Here is an 18,293-nt window from a genome sequence, read left to right on the forward strand (position 1 = left end):
AAGTCCAAAAGATTTTATTCAGTAATACATATTTAATTTCAGGACATTTCCTGTATCTCGAGGCCACTACAATAGGCCTGAAAAATGAAAAAGCCCATGTTAAGAGTTCCAGATGGAAAGAATCGAGTGCGACTTGTGTATTGAGCTTCTGGTACTTCAAGTCATCAAAAGCCATGGGGCATATTCAGGTTCTGATTAAGGTAATGAAATTTTTTTTTATTTTTATTTTGAATATCTGATATCTCAGTGAAGTGTGTGTGTGTTCTTCAGCAGAGTGGTTCGGTACTCTGATGTTCTGTTTTTCAGCTTGTAGACTGGAAGAGCTCCCATGCACCTCTTAGTTCCATGCTGGTTTTTATTATTCAGGTCCCTTAAAAATACTTTTACCATTTCTCTTCCAAAAGAAGTATCTCTGAAAAATACAGAAAGCCTGTTTCAAAGATCTTTCCACTGTCCCTCTTCACACACAGTACCTTTCTCTTCGATATTCTCCATGTGAGAGAGATTTTCATATTTTACTGCCATTTCTATTGCTATCAGTATGCAACCCTATTGTTCTGATGGGATGACATCCACCAAAAAAAATTAACCTGCACAAAATAAGAAAAAAATGCAAACATATGAGTCTATTACAATTATTTCTATATATTTAGTTAGCTACTCACTTACAAGTAAAAACTAACACATTCCTTGAAAACTGGCAGTTCCACATGTTGTTCCTTAAAAAGGATTAAATTCTGTAATAGCAAGTTTTAAATGATAATATGATTCTGAGTAAAATGTAGAAATTAATGAGCAGTGTAGCAAAAGTACGTATTCAACACTCACCCACATCTCCCACATCTCCCTTCTCTCCCCACCCACCCCCTCCTGGTGAATGCTAGCATTTTACTGCTGTTGGGCACAATGACAAAATACACCACTTCTAGATGTAGCAGAAACCTTTGCAAATGAGAGTTTGTGCGTTTGTTCTTGCCTGTGTTTGCCCAGGGAGTTCTGGTTATTCAAGTATAAATTGCAGTGCAATTTATTTGCCACTTCTTTTACCTTCTCTTTCTTCAATACCTCTAATAAAATCCAAGCATAGATACTATTCTGGTAAAGTGCATTAAAATTTCTGTTTCATTTCCAATGCACAAGTTGACTACCTTAATATCTAATGATAAAATATATTTTGACCTTCAAAATAGTCTTCAACACCTAAAAATGCAACTTAGGTAAGTCAGATTGAAATATAAAACCAATGAACCGTTTGACAACCATTAGGAGATTTTTTTCATGGATTATTCCAAACACATAAATGCCAACAGGTCAATCATCAAGTAGCTATATAGTCAATGAGATATATTTATACAGCTATTTTTCCTAGAAAAGTTAAAATCCATAAAGGAGGCAAGTAGGTAAAAAAATTAACCTTGTTGTTTGAAAATAACTTTACCTTCGTAATGTGTTCAAATATTCAAAAGATAAATCCTTTTATTATAATGAATAAGGTGCAAAATTAAATGTTTATTTTAACTCAAAGCCCAAATTATGTTCTCACCACATTATTCAAAGATGGATCTTGTAGCACTCAAATATTGTAATTATTAACATTTTAGGATTGCATAATTTTAATTGTTAACTGATTCGCAAACTAACTTTTCTGGAAAAAAAATAACACCTGCATTATTTATGTGTGAGTATCTTGCAGTTAAATCATCATTGTTGATTGTGTGCAGTAATTACCATATTAAGTATGTTGCAGCACGGATAGTTGCCTTAAAAACAGAAAAATAATTATGTCTCATTTTACTATCTACGGTGAAATTAATAATACACATGCAAAGATTTCAGCCAAACAGAAAAAGTGAAAAAAGAAAAAAGAAAATCAAACAAACTCCAAGACCTAATTGGTTTGAAAGAGACATTTATTCTCTATTGGAATATTGTTTCTGAAGGGTTCAAGTCCAGTAGTTAAAATTCTTAATTACTTTTTCAACCCTGAGGATGGAAAAAAGGATTTTTTTAATTAATAATTTTTAAAAAATTGACACGAGCAGAGTTTTATTAGTTATCCCTGTTGATAAGAGCCTGTAGAGATTATTTTCTACTGTACTTCTTAATATTTGTTTGATATGTAATGTTCAAATATATGACTTTTCTGAGATTTTCTAGATGATAGGTAATATTTCCTTTCTCTAGGTTTTGGGTATATGTTTTGTTTTTTCTTTCTTTTGTTCTTATTACAGCAAGACATTGTCTTCTTATATTCACCTATTTTTACTATGCTAATAATCTTTTCTGATATTATTTTTATCTTGCTTAAAATCCTTGTGTGCAGTGAGCTCAAAGACATTTTTAAAGGTACTGTAAATAAAAGACATTTGACTAATGATTTATTATCTTTATTCAAACATTTTTAATGAAGGCAATAATTCTACATGGACGTAGAAAAATTTATTCTTATTATGGTATCTGGGAATGTTTTGCAGATCCACCTAGTTTACCAGTTATGTTGCTCATAATGATTCATAAGTCAGTACTATCATTAGAGTTTCTTTTTAGCAGTGTCTGTATTGATAGAATTTAATTAAACCACACATAGTCATGGAAAGACCTACGAAGGCTTCTCCAGGTAGCTCAAACTGCAACATCAGTACATCTCCATCCAGTTTGCATATGTCCTCATTTAAGTGAAGTTAATGTCAGTGAAAGTAGATCATTAGGTTATGAATAGTTGAAAATGCAAGGAAGAGGATTTGACCTGGAAAGGAATTTAACATTTCAAGTTTAAGAGCAAGCTGTCTATAGCTAAAGTCATCACATCCACCAAAAGTTGAACAGAGGGTGAAAATTGTACGTGCCATGGCAGAGTAATGAACAATAAGACGAGGCAATATTGTATGAGGGCAGACTGAGGGAAACATTTATCCTCCTCCTCAATACCACAGTGGCAGAAAAATGGTACTTAAGAGTTAAAAGCCATTTAAAAAAAAATCATAGTTCATGGCATGTGTTGGGGTCTTCTCTTAATATTTGCATTGCTTGCCCACTTTCATGAAACTTAAAAATACTATTTATCTTACTACTAAAGTAGTATCTCAGATTATGATACAAATAAAACTGCAGGGTCATAAAAGGGAGACTACAGCCAAGCACAAACAATTACATTAAGCTTTGCAGTTAGAGAGAACATAGTTCATTTCCTAAATTCAGCTACTGGAGTATTTTCTCCTCAAATTGTATTACATACATTTTGTATAAGCCTCTCAGAATATGGAATAATAATCCAATCAAAATTATGGGTAGATGAACGACTTGTAGAAATACAGTATTCTTCAACCTCCTGAACATTTATGCAAATGAAAGATGTCAACATTACAGTTGGTTATTGGGACTCACCATATCCAGCAATATTCAACTCACCATACATCTAAACGGAAATTACAAAGCAGTTCAAAAGCTCACCCCGAGAACAACATATTGCCAGAAGAGATTGGAATATAACTACTCAAACTTTGCTACTGCACTACTGCAGTAATCTTGAGATACTTTCAATCTTCTCTATAGTAGTAGTAAGAGAATACAATCTATTTGCAGACATATTCTGAGGCTAAAATGCAAAAGAGAGTATGCCTCTCTTAAAAGTGATCATGGAATCATAGAATGGTTCGGGTTGGAAGGGACATTAAATGCTGTCTAGTCCAACCCCCCATGCAATGAGCAGGGACATCTTCAACTAGATCGGGTCCCCCGGAGCCCTGTCCAAACGAACCTGGAATGTTTCCAGAGACAAGGCGTTTACTACCACACTGGGAAACCCATGCCAGTGTTTCACCACACTCAGTGTAAAAATTTGCTTCATTATATCTAGTCTAAATCTACCCTCTTTTAGTTTAAAATCGTTACCCCTCATCCTATCACAAAAGACCCTGCTGAAAGTCTGTCACCAACTTTCTTGTAAGCCCCCTTGAAATATTAAAAGGCTCCAAGAATTTCTCCCTAAGAGCTTTCTCTTCTCCAGGCAGAACAACCCCAACTCTCTCAGCCTTTCCTCTTCAATACATTCCAGAAGTCTCTTGGTTTGCCTACAAGCCTGCCATGCTACTTTTCAAGCACGTTTTAGGGTGGTTGAAGTCATCCAACAGGATCCTCCAGCAGGCATAGAGCCTGTGAGTGTAGTGACCTCTGTAGCTGGTGTAAGAAGGCTTTGTCAAAAGGCTCTTCTTGATCAGGCAGTCTGTAGCAGACACCAACCACAAGGTTCCCCTTGTTTTCTCTGTCTCTAATCCTTACTTAGAGGCTTTCAACCTGTTTGTGGCTGTTCAGATAAAGCTCTTCACACTCCATACACTTCTTGATGTAAAGGGCAAAGCCCCTGTCCGTTATATGGTGGGTTCCTCTTTGACTCTCAATACTGGTTTATTTTATGAATCAGAAGAAACTGCACTGTTTTTATACATGCTTCTAAAGGGGCAAGCAAGAATTCTTAATGGAAAGGAAGGATACATTTTGCTGTTCCACTGATTTGAACATCAGTTTCCTACTACTGCTTAAGCTGTTTTTATCACAAAGAAAGAAGCAGGTCTTAGATCTGGCAACAGGAGAGAAACAACAGTCAAAAGAAAAAACTATTTATTGAAGATATTTTTTGTGGGATGAATGCTAATTGCTGTGCATATAGACACTGTAATTAAAAAAGATAATTTAGGATTTAATAGAGTTGGGGAAGGGTGTCTTTCAAGGATTTGAAACAAGCCTCTAAAAATAAATATGCTGATGTACAAGCAGATTAAACCTGCCACCAGTACCTACCTCTGCTGACTGTGACAAGGCCAATATACACAGGCTCTCACATTAGGAAGTTTCAATGGACCGTACTCAGGCATTTGTCATAATGAATTAATTCCATCCGGTGAGAAATGAGCAAAGACATAAAGACATCCAGGAGAACAAGTCCTATCTAGATCATGGCAAGTGAAACAGGGCCTGATTGACACCACTGGAGTGACAGACTAACCCGGGTAGAGCAACTGGCAGCTGGAGCTAGTAGCCAGCCTCCTCCAGATGCTCAGGTCTGATGCAGCACAGACTCTCACCCAGCTGCTGGGCTGCTGCTGCTTCTCAGGAAAACCTGGAAACTGTCACAGTTGTCCCCTTGATATTGTTACTGTTTTTAGCTAGTCTAAGGTAGAGTGCAGAGGAGAGGGCTAGAGTCATATAAAATATATAGCTTAGCAGGTGCCACAGCTCAGGTATGGGTGACTCATCGTGGCTTTTGTAATTCCTTGGTTAATTTTAGTGAAGCAGTCTACTGTCCTGGGCTGTCAACAGGAAAAGCTGAAGAAGAGATCTGCAGATGCCAGCAGATATCTTCTGGACATTCATGTTTCTCAGTTCGAGTAGTTTAAAACAAAATTTTCACAAATCAGCATCATTAACCCTAGTTCTATGGGAAGTCATTCAATAATAAAGTCAGAGAAAATAACTTATTCTGCATTTCTACATTCATTTTTCTCACTCACTGCATGAAAAACAATCAGCTCCTCATATGAGTGTAGAAGTTATAGATTTCACTGGGTTCAGGTATTCTCAAAGCAGATTATCTGATCTATGTGCAGCTAGAGGAAGAAACTTCAAAAATTTTCAAAGATTTACTCAATTTTTTTTTCTTAAGAATCTGTCGAACTTCAAAGTAAGTTCCAAACAACAGAGAAAACATAAATTTTTCACTTGCCATCTTAGAACTAATAAGCATTTTAGAGAAATTCTTTAAATAAAATGCAGAAATGTAAAGTTTTCTATTATTTGTATATGTGTGAAAGAGATATGTGAACACACCTAGCTATATGTTCACTAGCTTACATTTATCTTTTTTTCCTTTGAATGCTAGTATTTTGATTATTTCAAATAGTTTTACTTTATTAAATCTATTAAAAGACATATTCAGGAGAATGTGATTCCACACAGCAGCGCATGAGTAATGGCTTTTATTTAATGAGTATCAGTATAGTTCTCAAAAGCGACACAGTTTTAAACTCTTTGCTCCCATTGTTGATCTGTGAACTTCTATCAAAGATTGTATTCGAGTCAATGAAATGTTTGATCTGACTAATGAGTGAGAATAAGGGAGTACTACCTTAGTCCTAGGAGCTTTAAAGGAAATTAGTGGTGATACTGTGAAATACAGTATTCCAGGAAAGAAAGCAAGACTAATTTTTATGGCTGCTTTACTTCCCAGAGCAAGATAGGTTTATATTTACATTTCCTGAATTTAAGTAAAATCTGAAACAGCATTTTCCACCTTTTTAAGCATTGTGTCAAACAAACTTGTTGTAGGTCTGATATTGAAATAAGTCAGTTTTCAGTGAAAGCATAATTTCTAAAACAAGCAAATATGCATAACCATAGATAAGGTCAGACACCATTCAAGCCATTTTATTTTCTCAGATCAGTACATCAGGAAGTTATTTCAATGTTCTTAATTGTGAAGTATCAGAAGCCTATAATTAATTGTATTCTTATACTGCAACCAGATGTAAGCATTCATTCCAAAGAGCTGGTGAGCTGGAAGAGTACATGCTTTGAATGAAAAAAAATATTTTGCAGCATGGCTAAAGAACAATGTTTGTATTTGGGAATCTTGCTCACAAAAGGATCATCAGAGGATTTGTGATTAAAAATCATCATGTTTCTATAAACAGATATAAGAGGAAAATGTTTGAGTGTGAAGTATTAAGCACTTTTTTGTTTAAATTCTTTGAGAACTTGAACTTCTCTTCTAGGAGGTGAGGACAGCAAGTAGTAAAGGATTAGTGTGATTAAGGGTTTGTCTCTGTCAGGCAGGGCAGGGTCTGGATGGAAAACTGAGTAGGCTGACTGGTTTAGACAGCACAATGCATACCAAATCATCGAAGGAACACAACATTCTTCTGTAACATTACACCTGAAGTCACAAAACCTGCCTCTCAGGGCTAATACCACTCTCTTGTTTTCTGTCGCAGCCTGACACCATATTGCACAATGTGACATTGGTGAAAAATGAACTTTCAGTCTCCTCCACAATGCACTCAAATGTTGATTCACTGAACTCATTCCCTGAATCAGAGTTCTCTGGCAGTGATTTACTTTATTGATTTGTGGGCTCATAATCTCACAGAGTGATGGTGGTTACATTGCTGCTTTTTAGCATATGAGGCTTTGAAGTATCTCTAAGAACTTTGCAGGTCAGATTTCTTTAGGTCTTTTCTAACATTTTTCAGTGCAGACATTCAAGAGCAAAAGTTGTGATTTAAGTGTGTCTGAAGGTAGAGTTCTTTTAAGGGACGGAGAGCTGCTGTCAAATGATTTTTACTGAAGCAACGGACATCAAAATCAGGTCTTTTTTATACAGCAGCTGTAAAACACAGATGTATTTTTTATGAAGACAAAGGGATTTTCTAAATGATAGAGGTGTAGCCTTGAGTTTTAAGCATTTTTATTAGTTTCCCATTTCTCCTGTTCTAAACAGGTAAATCAGAAGTCTAATTAACTTTTTTTTTAAAAAAGAAAATAATTAATGCAACGTGTAACCTGGTGACTGCTGATATCTTTTAGAAAACATATAGCATTGCTGTGACCTGAAATCTCAAAACAGCATCTAATTTTCATGATCAACAGCTCTACTGAGAAAAAAAACCCAAACCACTGAGCATTTCCAAGAGTTCAATTCAATGGTGGAACATTTTTCTATTTTTCTTTTTTCCTGTCTCATCTCTTCTTATTCCCCAAGATCCCATGGCCTTCCACCAAGAAAAGTATCTTCCTTATGCCAAACACAGACTGAATTGACGTTATACTAGCAAAATATAGAACATAAACTTTTTTCAAGTTTTATCCTCTTTTAATGCAACTTTTATTTTTAATTCACAGTTCATTTTTAGTGTCTTGGGGATGTTCTAGTTTCTGATAGTCTTTGATCTTTACCAGGCTTGCAGTATCAAGCTGTAGCGTGTTTAAAATTACTTTGATCAACAAATAAAGGGTCTTAGCACAAAGAGCCTAATTTTTCTGCTTCCAGAAATCTTTGCAGTTTCTGGTCTACAGCTTTGAATGCGCAATAGAGTTAGAAAAGAAAAAAACCATAATGGTTCTGTTTCTGTATTTGCTCTAATTTCTTTCACAAAGATGGAAGTATCTGATTCCAATTCATTTCATGCAAAGGTCAAACTAGGTATTTTTTTAGTACCTTTATTTGTTATCCTAATGTATTTGTTTGTACATTGTGTATTTTTATACATTCTGTGCATTTGTTCGTAGGTTGACCCAATTAAGTTATGTAATGGTGAATAAATTAAAGACAAAAGGCTTATTTAAGTAGAACTGTCTTACCACTGCATGCACTGGCATTCTACACAGTGGTAAGAGCAGTTATCCTTTGCAGCAGAGACTAATAGTGTCAATGAAATGGGAGCTTTGAGAAATTTTCCACTATGTTACTGTGGAGACGTACTTTTCTATAACTACATGTTGCTTGCCTATGAGCGTGCCACTGCGGCTTAGAAATGAATTGCCTGTAAACACATGGAAAGGTCTTAGTCAATTAATAGGAGTATCTTAACTAGGTTTTTAGACTCAAATTCTTATGACAGGCCTTTATGTTCAGTTACACACCTCGGGTTATCTTCTGCCTTACCTCTTCCCACCTTTCTTCATTTTTTTGTAACTTGTTTCTACAAGCTTTGCCAGGCTGTATCTGCAAAATTAAAAATCTCGAGAAACTCTAATAAGGAATTTCAGTACTACTCTTCAGACTGAAGGCTTTTTAACAGAAGAAACCATGGTAATGTGGTTTTCTGGTTAGATTAAATGAGGTGATACTGTACTACTACTAGAAGCAGACATTAAAGACTGTTTGCATAAACCTTTGGAATATGAGGATATAACTACATGGTCTGCAGAATATATTTGGTTTTTCCTTCAGCAGGACCACTAAAAGAAGGAAATGAACACAAAAAAATGTGTTTCTTACCTCCTATATATCAGAAAAGTTGAGAGTCTTAAGCTACCTATGATACTAATTTTTCTTCAGCTCTAGGAGTTTTGATGACATGAAAGTTTTCAGAGACTAACGTAAATGAAAAGGGAAAAAAAACCTATATTATGAGCTTGGAACTTGTGAAATTAACAAATAAGGAGAAATATTTAACCTTTAGGTGTAATGCCAGACTCCAATGTGAACAAGGTTAAGTGGGTGAGATCTAAATATGAGGATTCAATTAGAAGAATTGTCTTGTTTTCTAAAAGATTCAAGGCTCTAGAAAAATACCATAATGTACCAAACTAAAACAAAATCCAAAACAAAATGAAACAAATCCACTCTTGAGACTATACTGAAGAAAAACTATATTTTCTGTTTAAAAAATCACATGGTTTCTTCTCACATTTTTTATAATAAATGAAAGCAATATGTGTAAAAAAAATTAATTCTTATAATGAAGAACATTCTGTTGGAAAAAATCTAGTAAAACTTTGATGGATAGAAGTCATTAAATAAAGTACAGTGAAATATTTTAAACTAGTCTTAATTGTAGCACTCAGAATAATAGCAAACAATTAAAACATGATGAATGAAAGAATGCAAATAAACTTATTTTTTCTTCCTTGCAAAATTATTCATTTCTGCAAACCAATAACTTTCACCACACATTTCTCATTATAATGGTATTAGGAAGTTTGATACCATAGATGCCATACCATGATTAATACTTATGAAAAGTTTTGGATGTCAGTTGCTTTTCTCATTGAAATGTAAGAAGAGAAAGCTGTTGTGAAAAGGTCCTATGAAACCACAGTAGGAAATTAGGCTAACGCAATTGTACAATACCAGTCATTTACTATAGCTAACTTCTCAATCATTCTATGGAAAACTGTATATTGCTGTTTGAAATTACAGTGATATGATCAAGTACTCATTTTATATTTGGCTGAATCAATAAATCAAGGCAGAAACACGAAGTATCTTTCACCTTTAAAGAATTTGCTTAGACTTATTTTTGAGTTTGTACATTTGTACTGTCTTATCTTGGTGGCTAGAATTATTACTTGTTCGATGAATTGCTGGTATGGTAAAGCTACTCTGCCATTTATCCAATGAAAATCTGGCACCTACATTTAGGTGTTACTTGGTGTTCTCCACAGCTACTCGCTACTGCCTTCCACTGAATAACTCAACTTAGTATCTTAGTTATTAATTTAAACTATCTCTAGTTTAATTTGTCTTGATCTGTATGGGAGAAAAGACTCTTGAAATAACAGTTTCCAATGTGATCCAGAAAAGGTAGCATTTAAATTTTAATACATGAACCATCAAATTAATTTCATTAATCAGTGAACAGAAGACAACTCTTGTTATTTATGACATGGAAATACCTGAATACCTGTTAGATTTGATAAGGACTCTGCTGTGCACAACATCAGTCTGAGAATTTTGACGAAGTGATTCTGTTCAGAATTGTGTTCAATGGGAGTTCAGTGGAAATAGATATCAAAAAGTTTATTAGCAGTCATAAAATTATTTAGGTGGGTTTCTATCCTGCTGAAAGTCCATCACCAACTTTCTTGTAAGCCCCCTTGAAGTACTGAAAGGCCACAAGATCTCCCTGGAGCCTTTTCTTCTCCAAGCTGAACAACCCTAGCTCTCTCAGCTTTTCCTCACAGCGGAAGTATTCCATCCCTCTGATCATTTCTGTGGTCTTCCTCTGGACCCACTTCAACAAGTCCATGTCTTTCCTATGCTGAGGGATCCAGAGCTGGACACAGTACTCTGGGAGGGGTCTCACCAGAGCAGAGCAGAGCAGAGCAGAGCGGCAGAATTCCCTCCCTCGACCTGCTGGGCATGCTGCTATTGATGCACCTCAGGACACAGCTGGCTTTCCAGTCTGCAAGTACACATTGCTGGATCATGCCCAGCTTTTCATTGACCAGTACCCCCAGCCCTTCTCCTCAGGGCTGCACTTTTAGCCCTTAACCAGTATTGATACTGGGGGTTGGCCTGACCCTGGTGCTGGACCTTTTTCTTGGCCCACTTCTCCAGTTTGTCCAGGTCCCTCTGGATAACATCCCATCTTTCTGGTGTGACAACTGCACCACTCAGCTTGGTGTCACCTGCAAACTTGCTGTGGGTGCACTTGATCCCACTGTCTACATCACTGATGAAGGTACTAAACAGGACTGATCCCACTATAGACCCCCGGGGGACACCACTTGTCACTGATCTGCATTGGGACATTCAACTGTTAATGATCATTACATAATACTAAATTACCTTAAAGTTTATCTGGTTTACATTTTCTGAGTATGCCGACCTGATGGCCTCAAATCTTACAATGGTGCATAAAGGATGTCATTGCTATAGAAACTTGTTAGACTTCATCTTAAAATGTCCTTTTTCTTACAAATGCAATCAGAATGAATTCTGCTGTAGGAGGGATGGTAAAGGTGCGTTTTTCCATAAATCGCTTGGAGTTCTCATAAATCTCTTTCAGTTGTTTCTTCACTCAGTGGTTATATTTTTCCCTTGATTTGCCTTTTAAAATCTTGAAATAGTTCCTTAGTTCACACAATGCGATTTATATTCTTCTGATAAATAGCTCTGTGGTTATTTGCTGTAGGGAATATAACCATTTAGAAAATGCAGACAGATCTTCTGCACTGTCTGCATAATCTAGATAAAAACTGTAGAAACTGAAACAGGGAATCAAGGTTATTACAGCTACTGAAAATATAAACCTGAAATGGATTATGTAACTGTGGCTGCACTGTGAAGAAATGGAAGGATATCTGAGTGATTCTCTTTGAAAACCAAAAACTAATAGAAAAGAAAAAAAATGCCACTGCATTTGTTGATCTAGTTTTATTTGTATTTGTTTGACAGGTTGAAAGTTATTATTTTATTTTACCTATTTGAGATGTGTCTGATGCTTGCTCTCATGTTTATTTCCAGACCTATCATTTTGCCCTTAAGAAGGCAAATTATTTCTCTATGACCACAGGAAAGTCATTTTAAAAAGAGATCTCTGTACTTTCTCTAGTCTTAGATATCTTCTCTAAGATATAGGTTAGTATCACAAGACATGCTAATAAAGTTTAATTAGTCTCAGTGTGGGTGGGTTCCTGTTCCTTGAAGTCATAAATGCCTCCTGTGCAGCCACAGCAGCAGTCCCCCTAGCTTGTCTTTGTTGATGGTGAAATTTTACTCACTATGTGAAGGAGATTTTGGGTATAATTTATCTCATTCCAAAATAAGCATCCATAAGAGGAAAGCTGGCTATTGCTTTCCATATAGCTTCCTGTAGACTGTATTATAACTGTATTTACTAGTAACTGTAACTAATAACTGCAATTACTAGTATTCAATAAATATTACTGGGTTAATTCAGGAATGTCATTGGATAAATATCTGAATTTGAGGTGTTTCAGTAAAAATTTTTGGATACTTACATAGAAATTTCATATCTATGCTAGCAATGCAAACACCAAACACTCACACATCTGTTTGCAAACCTTCAGCTTCTGCATCTTGACCATATTATATTTATGTATAACTTTATATGTCTTTGAACATACAAATTAGTGACCACCGAGGACAGAAGTAGGGAAGGAGAGGGGATCTGAAGTGTTTTGTTATAACCAGATCTGTCATTTATATGAGCCCTCGATTTGTAGAGAATATATTTCATACCTACAGATTAAAATTTTGAATGTATGTTTCTTTGGCATTCTGTAAAAAATAAATAGTTGTATCCATCACATATTACAGAGACAGCGATTGAGGATTGCTCTTAAAGAAGTCTCTTTCTTCACAATCAGTTCAGTGAAGATTAGAAATACTTAATCAAGCTTTCACTACACAAAGATCTTACAATTTTTTTCAGCCTTAGTGTTTTGATTCCCCTGAGCCTGTCCAGTTAATCTAATATCCCTGAGGATCTGTTCTATATATCTACAAGCCCAAGCTACAGTCCAATTGAAAAGAATATTCTAACAGAACACAAATAGGCTGTAAAACTGAATGTCACAATGAAAGCAGTACAGATATATCCTAGTGAACAATCCACTACATCAAAATAGAGATGACAGTAATCACTCCCTTATACATCTGAAAAAGTATACGGTACACTTTGACAATTACTAGGGAATATTGTTAATCATTGTCCTGCAGAATTTTCACTATGAAAAAGTGACAGATGAAATATTTATTTATTCTTAAAAGTTTTAATGTTATTGTACAAGAATTAAAAATTACTAATGCTAGTCTTAATAATTATTACTAGTCTTACCCTTAAAGAATCTTCTCTTTTTGTTACAAAAAAAGTAGTTAGTTTACAGAAGGTGCATGTGCTTGTTTTCCCTTTTCAAATATTTTCCTTTTGTCTTAGCAGAATTCCCATAAAGGTATGTTTTCCCACTCCTTATAGTCTGTTTTATATACAGAATCAAGGTGGTATTAGAGGTGAATTGTTAAATAGAAATATTGATTTAAAACCCAAAATCTCTGAAATATTCCAGATGTTTTGTTGAGGCAAATTGACTTAGCTTTGGGGCTTTTATTCTTCGAGGCAGCTGCAGTGATAATGCTTTAATTCTTCATGAGCAAATCCTCATACCTGAAGAACTGTATGGACTTTCACACAAATTGATTCCATGTTTCCTGCCTCATGGAATTAGTTTTTTTATACTATGTGATACTGTGAATAGGAAAATATTTGACCTTAGACAATAACTGGCAAATTTTCAGAAAAGTTAGTCCCATCAGCACAGCTTCTACCTGTCCACTGTGTCACTCATCACTCAAACAGTATTTAGGCCCATGTGACTGACAAGAGTAAGATGTTCCAATTCCAAGTAGGTCTTTGCCCAGGACTGGGCCACACAAAGTAATAAACTGTTCCAAGATAAGATGTGTTGATGAATGAGAGAAGTTTGGACTCGCTGCCTGAAAAGTCTGAAATTCTAGTTCAATTAAATATTGAATAAATATCCAAACTAGTAAACGTATATCTGATTCAAGCAGTTATTCAATCTTTCCATTTAGTTTGTGTTAAACACTGTTTCAGCATGAGAACACCTAGACCAGACTAATTTCTTCCATTTTTATGAGAGAATGATATATTTTCTCTTGTTTCAGTGGCCACATAGAAGCCACTTCTTTGATTTAGCACAGCAATATTTACTGTTTTAACTGAAAGTTTTAGTCAACATTCAGTAAAGGCAATGAAAGTGCAAAGCAACTCTGCACCATCTGACTTATTTCAGAAAATGTACATAAATAGATGAGCACAGACATATAAGAAAAGTGCTTCACTGTCTTCTTGAAAGACATCTTGGACAAATATAGATTGGCAGTATCTGGTGTGATCTGTGGTCCTTAGATATGAGTTTTGCCCATGTCCCAGTTTGACCATGGCCAGTCACATGCACAGACTTTCCAAAGCACTCAGCCATCTTCTCCCCAGCTGGTGCTCTGAGGTCAGGATGACATATGAATGTAACCCACTGGTTGTAGAGTTATTAGGGACTTGGACCTCCTATTTAGACAACAAATTTGTATTCTTCTCTCATTCCATCCCACTGATAAAGGAGAACATTAATGTGGAAAAGATGTGTAGAAGATGAGTTAGAAGAGTTAAAGCTGCTTAACAAAAAGCTGAAATTTGATACATGATTTTGCCCTCTGTCTTCAAATACGGTGCTCAGAGTATTGTCTGCAGGGAAAAAAATATTACAGATTTGAGGTTCCCTTATTTCTGCCTATGTCTTTTTGTGATCTTGATTCATAAGCTGTTTTGTTTCATCTCTTGCTGTGTATGTTTTATATTTGTTTAGACAGTCATTATAAGCAAAGTTTTGACTTTTATCTTATGATCCAAGAAAACCATCATTGCACAATATTTAGCACACTGTCCTTATGTTTATCCCTATGGAGTGTTGTAACAGTCATCCAGAGTCTTCCTAAGAGGCTTTGTAGCTGTTCTCTTTCAAGCTTTGGTTTGCCAAAGAATTACAGATGCCTCAACTTTAAGATGGGAACAGTCTGGGGAGACCTGTAAAAAATTATTAAAACAAAGGTGTGACAAGTTTTGAGACAAGATGAAACTAAGTTGCTTGAAATGCTAATGGTCTTATAAAATAGCTTTGATGCTTATGGTTACTCAGTCTTAGCATTAGAACTGAAGAAAAAAAATTAAATCCAAGTGATCATATTTATATCCCTTAAGCTACCTAAAAACCCAAAATGAAACGAAGGTGGATTATGCTACAAAATGAAGAAGAAATCTGCATTTAAGGAGAAATGAGGGCTGGGAGGGCTAGAAAATTAAGACGGAATGATGTAATACAAGGTGCCTAATGAATCCTTTTCACAATGAGTTTTTCTATTTCTCTGTTCTAATTGGAAAGGATAACATACAGAATAAAGATGTATTATAAGAGCCTAAGCACATAACAGTGTATTTGATGGAAAGAGTATAATGTGAATGTAGAAAGATGCAAACAAGAATACAATAGTTTTCTTGGTTATAAATGAAAACTGGCTATAATGAAATCTAGTAGATATAATAGTTGTGACAGGGTAAATCTAAGATTTAAGAAGATGATATTCACAGAATAATACAAAGAATATCAGTAAATTATTCTTCCCTTCCCAGTATGTAGTGCTTTTCCAAAATAAGAGTTTTAACTTATATATAACTTCATCTTTGCTAATGAGCATCTTAATTATCATTCCTTGAAATGCCTAACTGCTAGAAATAAAATCCTGTCTCCAGATGAATTACCAGTAGCTTTTTATCAAAGTGCTTTTGAAACAGTTTTTTTCTCAATTCAGAACTTACAGCAATTAAGAATGAAGAGTTTACCATATAGCTCCTAGAATTATTGCAAGTGCTAGCATCCATGACAGGATGAGCTGTTAATGCCTTCTGATGCTGTAAAGGAATTCACTATGAAATTCCAGACTTCCAAAACCAATCCATTTTCAAAAAGAAATTTCATCAGTGGTATACATTTATTTATCAAATTTGTTCATTAGATGCGCATTCCTTGCTGAAATGCATATTCATTTATTACAGTGATGTTAATTCTGGAAATTGGAGAGAAGATATTTTAGAGTGTGAAAATCTTCTTAATGCTTTGCACAATGGAGGAAATGAAAAGCATGGATGGACGGGCTTTGTCATTAACTCTTATTATGAAAACCTGCTGAGACTAATAGATGCAGACTGCCTAATAAAAGGCTTAAAGACTGAAATATCACTGTTTCATCTTACTGTTTTCCTTCTTCCTGTAATGCACAGTAAAATGCAATTATGTGATTTTCTGTTATCCTTAAAAGTGAAGCCAATATTTCATGCATACTAATGTACTTACGCAGTAGTGGATCAAATAATTTCTTAAAGATACCATTTGATCAGCTTGATGTTTCTTTTTCAAGTGTTTTTACAGAAAGCAGACACATACTAAATAGCATTTCTAGTTCCTCTCAAAATAGAACTCTGAAAAAATAGAGAAACTCCTTTTTAATATACTCTCTTCAGTGCTGACAATCTGAACTTTCATTGTAGATTCTTCGGAATTTGAGTAACTTAATCACTTTCTGCTGCATATCATCAAAGTAAAACTCACCCAATAGCATTACTCGTATTTGCTTGTGGTTTGGAACCATTACTCTGTAGATTGTTGTAGTTCTGTTATTTGCCTTTTTGTTGTTGTTTTCATCTTTTTTTTTTTTTTTTCTACATCCATTTGTTGAATACTACAGAATCCTGTAGCATGCATCCTTCATCATCTTTTATCTTAACGACGGAAAGTGTAAATTTTGAATTTAAAATCTTTTCCTACATGATTTTGTTTCTATTTATGTCTCAGAACTATTTAGGGTAGACTTCATAATTATGGAATTATGTATTTAATGCAAAGTTTCAACATTCACAGAATTAACAGCAATTTTCTAAATGTAATGGTAATCTTAACCACAAATGTCTAAAGGCTATTTAATAGGAAAGACAAATTTTCAAAGCAGTAGCTAAGGGTATCTTAATGCAGAACAGCAAATAACTACTGCTGTGCCTGGATTTTTCTACATGACTAACAACATGTACAAATGTTTTATTTGGTTTGTTTGCTTACACTTACCAACTCTGCACTTACAATATAGAATATGTGACTTTCTGTAAAATAAATTAGCCTGTCAAAGCTAAGAGGAGGTATTGTAATTAGTGCTATGAGCAAGTGTCACTGAACTGTTTAGGCTGAATAGTTATCAGCTTAGTGATTGACAGTTTTCCATTGGACACACCTCATAGAACCATAGAATGGTTTGGATGGAAGGGACCTTAAAGATTGTGTGGTTCCAATCTGCTTGCCATGATGAGGGACGTGCCACTAGACCAGGCTGCTCAAGGCCTCATTCAACTTGGCCTTGAACACTTCCAGAGTTGGGGCATCCACAGCTTCTCTGGGCAACTTGTTCCAGTGCCTCACCAGCCTAATATGAAGAATTTCTTCCTAATGTCTAACCCAAATCTTCTGCCTTTCAATTTAAAGCCATCCCACCTCATCCTACCACTACATGCCCTTGCAAAATGTCTCTCACCACCTTCCTTTTACGCCTCCTTCTGGTACTGGAAGACCACTCTAAGGCCGCCCCAGAGCCTTCTCTTCTCCAGGCTGAACAACCCTAACTCTCTCAGCCTGTCCTCATAGCAGAGGTGCTCCAGACCTCTGATTATCTTCTTGGCCCTCCTCTGAACTTGTTCTTATGTTGGGGGTTCCAGAAATGGACATAGTACTGCAGGTAGGGGTCTCACAAGAGCAGAGTAGAAGGGCAGAATCACCTCTCTTGACCTGCTGTCCGCGCTTCTTTGGATGCAGCCCAGGATACAATTGGCTTTCTGGGCTGTGAACACACATCTCTGGCTCATGTCAAGCTTTTCACCCACCTGCATCCCCAAGTCCTTCTCTGCAGGGCTGCTTTCAATCATGTCATCCCCCATACTGTATTGAAACTGCAGATTGCCCTGACCTTGCACTCGGCCTTGTCAAACCTCATGAGCTTCACAGAGGACCACTTCTCCAGCCTGTTGAGGTCCCTCTGGATGACATCCCGTCCTTCTGGTGTGCCAACTGCACCACTTAGCTTGGTGTCATCTGCAAACTTGCTGAGGGTGCACTCAATCCCGCTGTCTGTATTATTGATGAAAATATTAAACAGCACTAATCCTAGTACAATTCATTTATTGCCTGCTCTCATTTTTCTTCATGTCATTGTGAAG

General features: G+C 35.7%; 1 protein-coding gene across 1 annotated transcript in view; it reads left to right on the forward strand.

Annotated features, from left to right (window-relative positions):
* The window catches only part of MALRD1 (MAM and LDL receptor class A domain containing 1), a 244,603-nt gene that overhangs the window by 120,625 nt on the left and 105,685 nt on the right, over nucleotides 1–18,293 (forward strand). The window contains exon 27 of the mRNA XM_054060854.1: nucleotides 43–200. Coding sequence (XP_053916829.1) covers nucleotides 43–200 — 158 coding nt within the window. The remainder of the gene's footprint in view (nucleotides 1–42; nucleotides 201–18,293) is intronic.

The sequence above is a fragment of the Cuculus canorus genome, chromosome 2 (genome assembly GCF_017976375.1).
Source record: "Cuculus canorus isolate bCucCan1 chromosome 2, bCucCan1.pri, whole genome shotgun sequence".
NCBI classification, from domain to species: Eukaryota; Metazoa; Chordata; class Aves; order Cuculiformes; family Cuculidae; genus Cuculus; species Cuculus canorus.